This window comes from Macrosteles quadrilineatus, unplaced genomic scaffold (assembly GCF_028750875.1).
Source record: "Macrosteles quadrilineatus isolate MER2022 unplaced genomic scaffold, UCM_ALF_1.0 Scaffold_9__3_contigs__length_116548681, whole genome shotgun sequence".
In the NCBI taxonomy this organism is placed as follows: Eukaryota; Metazoa; Arthropoda; class Insecta; order Hemiptera; family Cicadellidae; genus Macrosteles; species Macrosteles quadrilineatus.
In genome coordinates this window covers 114,925,273-114,933,492 of record NW_026542602.1, presented here as the reverse complement: position 1 = coordinate 114,933,492, position 8,220 = coordinate 114,925,273, and the positions used below count along the sequence as shown (strand labels likewise).

Sequence of the window (8,220 nt, the reverse complement as noted above, 5' to 3'; positions counted from 1 at the left end):
GTGTGGATTAACGTCCGCACTAGTGAGTACTACGACTATCCGCAGTACTATCCTGATAATTAGACCAATTTGTAAATTACAAGGAAAAAATGTGGTTCGGATTCCACTATAAACTGTAGGTCCCTTAGTTGCCACATAGACTAATGTTTTATCTATGGTTGCCATTAGCTGTATGGGCTGTTAATTAACAGCTGTGTCTAAGTAACATGTCGGCCTTAGTCACTAACAAGACTAAAAGATCGCGCCACTCATCTTACACTCATCCTTCACCATATTTGGGTTAAAATACGCACATCGTGGCGTCCCCATCTTAAATAATTGATAATTGATACATTATTTAAATTTTTTGTAACATCAAAGGGAGGCTGTCTTCCTTCTATGACGAACTACCTTAGGTACTGTCATATCCTTTAGTCTATCAACATATGATTTAGTTAATAATTCAAATAAGGTCAAGACAGATGATAATTGTTTTTCAATGTTTACATTTTACTTTATTATAGTTAATCATAACAATTTTCAATAAAAGAGTTTCTTCAAATGTGTACTTATTATGAACTCTAATTCAAAGTCACAACAATTATTTGGCGACGAAGGAAAAACAGAATTATTACATGTAAGATTACTAAATTTTTCAGAATTTGTGTTCAAATTATTTTGTATTCAAAATGAATGCAGATCAGTTCAATCAATTCCTTACTATCTTTCAAGAACAACAAAGACAACAGCAAGAAAACCAGAACAAGTTTATTAAAGAAGTATTAGAAACTGTCTTAAAACAGAATGATCAACAGACTGAGATACCTCGGGTCAACTACTCAAATGTGGCTCCTTTTGAAAACTATGATCCAAAGAAAGAAAAATTTACATGTTACCTAGAACGTTTTGAAAATTATTACACCATGAAAGGCCTAACAGACTCAACTAAGATTGGACAGCTACTGTGCATCTCTATCGGCAGTGATCATTATAACAATCTTAATTCTTTTCTAGGCCCCGAGAAACAATTGAAAAGTCTCAACTATGATGAGGTTATCACAGCATTCAAGCAGTTATTGATTCCTAAGAAGAACGTTGTAGTATCTCAACACTATTTTCTAAATGTATTTCAAAAAGAACACCAATCAATAACAGAATTCGTGGCTTCCCTACAACGTGATATTGCTGAGTGTGAATTTTCTGTCAAGTGTTCATGTGACCAGACAGTTTCAATTGCCGAAGTTTTCCTGAGAGCCCAGTTTATTCGAGGTTTGCGAGATGACTGGCTACGAGAACAAATTCTACAGTCAACTGAAACTACTTTTGAAGGAATCCTTACCAGAACAATCGCCCTCGAAGCATCAAAAATTGAATCCAGGGAACTGTCTAAACGTTCACATTCAAGTAATGCAAATTTCAATATATGTGACGATGTGAATAAAGTTTCACATAAAGCAAGGAAATCTCAATTCCAAACCGGTAATCGACCTTCCAGACAGCAACAGGGTCACTCCTCACACTCTCGAAAACGTCCAGATCTGAAATCTCTTGGAATTGGTAATCTTTGCTTCAGGTGTGGAAAAGACAATCACCAAGCATCCGAGTGCCGCACCGACAAATCTAAGCTCAAGTGCAACAAATGTAACAAGCAAGGACACATATCTAAAGTGTGCATTTCGACCCTTATCGCAGAACAGAAGAAAATCAATTCTCCCATTGCAGCCAACTACATCCAGTGCTGTTCTCCTACAGAGTCTACATCGAAATTTTCTGATTACGGACTAAATAAAGTAACTAATGTAAATTCAAGCCAAAAGTTACTAGATCTGTTTGAAGTAAATAACGATTCAGACAAATACATGATCACAGTTAATCTCAATGGTAAACCACAACAATTCGAAGTAGACACAGGAGCAAAATTCTCACTTCTAGCTAAAAATGATTTTGACAAACTCAAATTGGACATTCCATTGGAAACAACTAACATTGCTTTCAGAACTTACTCAGGTAATATTATCAAACCTGAAGGGAAAGTGAAAATAAATGTTACTTACTGTGGACGTTGCGTCAAAGAGGAACTCCACATTGTTCCAACAGGACACGAAGCACTCTTGGGACGTCAATGGATAAGAGCCCTAGGAATCGAACTGAACAAATTGAATGAAGACACAAATCAAAGCACTCAAATTTCCCAAATCAAAAGAATCCAGTCTCCTGAAGAAATCTTTCAGTCTTTTTCCAACATTTTTGAAGAGAAAATTGGATGCGTTTTAGACTTCAAAGTGTCATTACAGCTTCGAAATGGTGCAAAACCTATTTTTGTTAAGGAACGAAATGTCCCACATGCTTTAACCGACCGAGTGAACAAGGAATTGGACACACTGGAAAATGAAGGGATCATTTCACCCGTGGAGGCCAGCGATTGGGGATCGCCACTGGTTGTCATTCCTAAACCAGACGGTGGTGTCCGCCTCTGCGTCGATTACAAATGCGGTGTCAACGAGCGTCTAATTCAAGCAAATCATCCTATAAGGCGTATTGATGATGTTATTGACAGTTTGCGCAATTCAAAATACTTTTGCAAACTTGACCTCTACAAAGCCTATTTACATCTCCAGGTGGATGAAGAATCTAGCATGATACAGACAATGACGATTCACAGAGGTACTTATAGAGTACATAGACTCAGTTTTGGCGTCAAAACTGCACCATCAGAATTCAACCGCATACTCTCTCAGATCTTAAAGGGGTTACGTAAGACAGAAGCATATTTTGATGACATTATTGTGCATGGTTCGACCATTGAAGAATGCAGTAAAAATTTACAAGCCTGTCTACAGAGACTCTCTGATTACAATTTACATGTCAACAGAAACAAATGCTCATTTTTTCAAGAAAAAATTGAGTATTTAGGACGAGTCGTAGAGTTCAACAAAATTAGTAAATCTCCAACGAAAATTCAAGCAGTCCAACAGATGCCTCGCCCGTCCAATACTGAAGAGGCCAAACGTCTACTCGGACTTGTGTCGTACTACTCACGTTTCATCCCTGATGCTTCAACTATCACATATCCTCTGCGACGTCTGTTACAGAAAAATATGAAATGGGAATGGAATTCATCCTGTGAAGCAGCATTTTTACAAATCAAATCAGAGCTCTGCAGTGATCGAGTTCTCGTACCTTTCGATCCGGCTCTCCCTCTAGTACTAACTACAGACGCCAGCCCTACAGGACTTGCAGCCGTGCTTAGTCATGTCACAGAAGGAGAAGAAAAGCCCATTGCATATGCTTCTCGTTCTCTTACAGTTTCTGAAAGAAATTACAGTCAATTAGACCGTGAAAGCCTCGCTATTATTTTTGGCGTGTCACATTTCTACTATTACCTTTTTGGGGCTCACTTCACACTAGTAACTGACAATGCACCCATTTCACGGATTTTCCAGCACAACAAAGCACTCCCTCAAATGACATCAGGATGTTTACTCCGATATGCATCTTACTTATCCGGCTTCAACTACACATTAAAATTCAAGCCTGGCAAGGAAAATGAAAATGTTGACTGCCTCTCAAGAGCTCCACTTCAGCAAGTAAATTCGACTGTTGATGAAATCATTGCCAATGAAGTCAACCAAGTATACGAACAAATGATTTTCGAGATGTCAGATGAACACATAACCGCTTCAACAATAAGGAGTGAAACAGAAAAGGATCAAGACTTATCAAGAATTGTAAAAGATCTAAAAAACAAGTCTGATGAAACAGAATATACATTGGTTGACGGGATTTTATTTCGCCAAGATCGTGTAATTATTCCAAGAAGCTTACGACCATCAATCTTAAATGAACTTCATTATACCCACCTAGGTATAACAAAAATGAAACAGCTGGCCCGCCGCTACGTCTACTGGCCCAGTATCGACAAAGAAATAGAACGTATTGTCAAAGGATGTGAAAAATGTGCTCTCACACGTCACAGCCCTCCCAAAGTTCCAGTACATCCCTGGGATACACCACAAGAGAATTGGGAAAGGGTTCATATCGACTATGCAGGACCGCTTGATAATACATATTTTCTCATGTGTGTTGATGCAAAATCTAAATGGGCGGAGGTGAAAATCATCAAAGACTCACCTACTAGTGCGAACACAATTAATCTTTTAGAAGGAATTTTCTCATGTCATGGATATCCTCAAGTACTCGTTTCAGATAATGCTACCATTTTCAAAAGTGATATTTTTCAAAATTACTGCAAAACAAACGGTATTTTCCAGAAATTCATCGCTCCAGGGCATCCGGCAACAAACGGTTTAGCCGAGAGATCAATCCAAACACTAAAGAATCGCCTGAAAGCAGTTTCAACTGACCAAACTCCAATCCAAACCAAAATTCAAAATATTTTACAAAGGTACAGAGCAACACCGCTAGCTTGTGGTCAGTCCCCGGCGGAACTCTACCTGCACAGAAAAATAAGGATAAGACTAAATGCCATTTTCCCGTACAAACCTCAACCTTCAACTACACAGTCTTCACCTGCACGTTCACTATATGTGGGGGAGAGGGTACAGGTCAAACTTTTCATCAATAATAAAAACATATGGCAGTTTGGTCAAGTAAAGAAGAGGCTTGGGAAAAGACACTATCTCGTAGTTCTCGACTCATCTGATAGAATCCTGAAGAGGCACATCAATCAACTACGCCCAACGCTGGTACAGAGTCCAAAAACGAAAAATGTTACATTCGGACCAACGCAGTTGTTTGATGTTCCCAGAATTCCAAGACGACCAGAAATACATAGGAATCCAGATCCAGTTGCAGCTCCAGAACCAAGGCAACCAGAAGAACAATCTCCAGCAGAAAGAGCTCAAGCTGAGAATGTCATACCACATCGTGAGCAAGCTGATAATACCAACGCCAGACCACAGCGTAAGCGTCACATGCCCTCAAGATTTAGAGACTACCAGATTTGATTGAAAAAGATTGTTCTTAATTAGTGGGGAAGACTGTCATATCCTTTAGTCTATCAACATATGATTTAGTTAATAATTCAAATAAGGTCAAGACAGATGATAATTGTTTTTCAATGTTTACATTTTACTTTATTATAGTTAATCATAACAATTTTCAATAAAAGACTTTCTTCAAATGTGTGCTTATTATGAACTCTAATTCAAAGTCACAACAGGTACTGTAGCCGTAGCCTACTATGAAAATGTTGGCATACTTGCATATATTCATCCACGGCCACCTTTAACTTCAGGCCACGGCCTGGTGGAATTGGCAACGTCGCAAGTAGTGCTGTTTTGTGTCAGACGTCCCATAAGATAACTTGGCAGACAGGTAACATCAGCCATGGCCGCCTGCATCACCTCATTAATTCGCATTTTAATGATTCAAATTTAAATTTATGAACATGGTTTTATTAAAATAATGAAAATAAAACATACGAAATTGAAAACCAAAACAATATGGATTGAAAATCTATATCTGTACATTTAAAGCGGAGTCAGTATTTTCGGTATTTTCATAGTCCAGTAAACAAGCGTTCGTAACACAAAATACCATTTTTTTAGATGCTTCCGCTTTCAAACAAAACAACTGTTACAACCCCAAAAAAAACTGCGACGTTGCCACATCGAAGGCCTTGGCCTAAAGGCGGCCGTGATTCATCCCTATATAGTCAAGTATATAATAAGTCCATGGTAAAGTGCTACAGGGCAATTACAAGATTACCCAACAGTATTCTCGCAATCGCAATTTAAAAAAATAAAAATAATAGTAATAGTATTACCTTATTACCTCCTCTTCGTCTTTGACCAGCCAGGGCCGGATATACAGCGTCAATTATTTAAAAATAAAACTTTCTTTAATAAAACATATATTTACAATTAAAGCTTTAGATGGTGGTGGGCGGTCAAAGGTTGGGTGCTTCCTCAAAATTCCCCTCAACTGAGTATAACAGGTTTGCAGGAGGAGCTCCTTGATCCTTCCCTTTAGGCTCTAGCCCCGGCCACCTTTAACTACAGGCCGCGGCCTGGTAGAATTGGCAACGTCGCAAGTGGCGTTGTTTAGTGACAGACGTCCCATAAGATAACATGGCAGACAGGTGACATCAGCTCATTAATTCGCACTTTATTGGTTTAAATTTAAATTTGTGAACATAAATTTATTAAAATATTGAAAATAAAACATACATAATTGAAAACCGAAACAATATGAATTAAAAATCTAGATCTGTACATTTTAAGCGGAGTCAATATAGTCATAGTCCAGTAACCAATCTTTCGTAAATACACAAATACCATTATAGCTGCTTAAAAAAAAAAGCTGTTACAACACCACTTGTGACGTTGCCACGTCGAAGGCCGTGGCCTGGAGTTAAAGGCGGCCGTGCTCTAGCTCTCTGCAGGTGAAGTGGCAGGGCACATGTAGAGCAACTGCGGGGAAGCTATCTCTTGTCAGGGACAGTCTAAATCGCTGAGTATTTAGCTTCTGTGCTCCTCTAACGTTGTAAGAGTGGAGCATGGCCTCGGAGCTCAAAATTGCTCAGGTTTTTTTAATGTTCACAACACAGGCAGGGATATACTGATTATAGACTGTAAATATGTTTAACAGTTTAAAAAGGGATCTGCATGGCTTCCGCCTCCTACTATTTGTGATTATTCGTAGTGCCTGTTTCTGCAAGCGAAGCACACGACTGCTGTCAGCGGCATGTCCCCACAGTTGAATGCCGTAGGCTACATGGCTGTGAAAAAGCGAAAATAGACTGTCAGCAGGTACTGCACAGTTATCTGATGTTTCAGTTTTCTCATGAGGAAGATTACTCTGCTTAGTCTTACACAAACAGAATTTATATATGAGGGCCCAACTGTAACTTGGAGTCCAGGACGAAGCCAAGATGTTTGACAGGAGGGTCAGGAGATGGAGATGATCTGCTTAGGGTAAGCAAAAGCCTTCGTGCTTTATCTTCGTTGAGCTTCAAGTTATTTATGAGGAACCAGTCCTTAGCCTCTCGGGAAAGATGATCTGAACAGGCGACCGCAGCAGTAGGATCTTCCCCCTTCATCGTCCACAAAAAGTAGTGTATCTCTCTCCCAACCTAGGTCGTTCATCAGTATCAGGAAGAGAGAGGGGCCAACTATTGAGCCCTGCGGAGCTCCGAACATCACATTGGCTGGGGAGGACAGTGTGCCCTGCACTGCTACCATCTGACTTCTACCCTCTAAGTAGGATTTGAAGGTCTGGAGGGGAACTCCGCCAACTCCATAATAGGCGAGCTTCTCAAGCAATATGTCGTGGGAGACAATGTTGAAGGCTTTCGACAGGTCGCAAAGGACCAGTGCCATTGACTGTCTATTTTCAAAGGAGTCCAATACCACACTGATCAAGGAGACGAGGGCTGTTGTTGTTGACCTCGACTTCCGAAACCCGTGTTGGGAGGCTGTAAAATAGTGATTTTACTTCAAAATGGTCGACAATCTATCTCTGTACAATCTTCTCTACAATATTTCCTACAGTCGGGATTATTGAGATTGGTCGATAACTCGAGGTAAGGTTTGGGTCCTCCTTTTGAAAATAGGTATAGTCCTTGAGATTTTAAGGCAGTCTGGGAAAAGTCCCACCCGCAGACACCTGTTTATCACCTCAGACAGAGGCAGCGATATTTAATTTATTACGGACTTGAGGATCCAAGGTGAGATTATCTGGACTTATTGATTTAGAGAAAGATTTAACTATTTTAATTAATTCCTCTTTAGTAGTAGGATATTCCATTCCTCCAAAGGGGTCAGGGGCTGTACCTAGACTCTGATTTCTCCACTTCGGTTTCCAGCGGCTTGTCTGCTAGTTCTTAAGTTATGTCTTTAACTGAGTTGACAAAGAACTGGTTATAGTAATCTGGACTAGAAAGTTTGTTGACTACTCGATGACTACATTTTTATTCCTCGAGTAATTTATCACTGACCATGCTGCCTTACATTGGGGAACTCTGTATGTGTACTACGGTTGCCCTTTTTTTTGCCTCGTTTACCTGACATTTATAATTACGCTTTGTTTTCAGATACAGAGAGTAAAGTTTGTCCCTTTACATTAGGAGATTGCTCGGCCTTATATCTACCTAAGATCATAGTTTTATGTAAGCGCTGACCTGCCCAGTTCGGGTGTATAACAGTCCTTGGCAATGCATGCGTTACTAATTTGCCTTGGCTGTGATTTAGGCTTAGATTTATTTAAAAGCGGAAAAAA

At 39.6% G+C, this 8,220-nt stretch overlaps 1 protein-coding gene across 1 annotated transcript; it reads left to right on the top strand.

Moving 5' to 3' along the window:
• Positions 1-668: 668 nt before the first annotated feature.
• LOC129003750 (uncharacterized protein K02A2.6-like) lies at positions 669-4,946 on the top strand. Its single transcript, XM_054432046.1, has one exon. The coding sequence runs from the start codon at positions 669-671 to the stop codon at positions 4,944-4,946; it is 4,278 nt and encodes a 1,425-aa protein (XP_054288021.1).
• The last annotated feature ends 3,274 nt before the right edge of the window (positions 4,947-8,220 follow it).

Coding starts and splice junctions, on each gene's coding strand:
- LOC129003750 (XM_054432046.1), top strand. CDS start 669: ATGAATGCAGATCAGTTCAATCAATTCCTTACTATCTTTCAAGAACAA.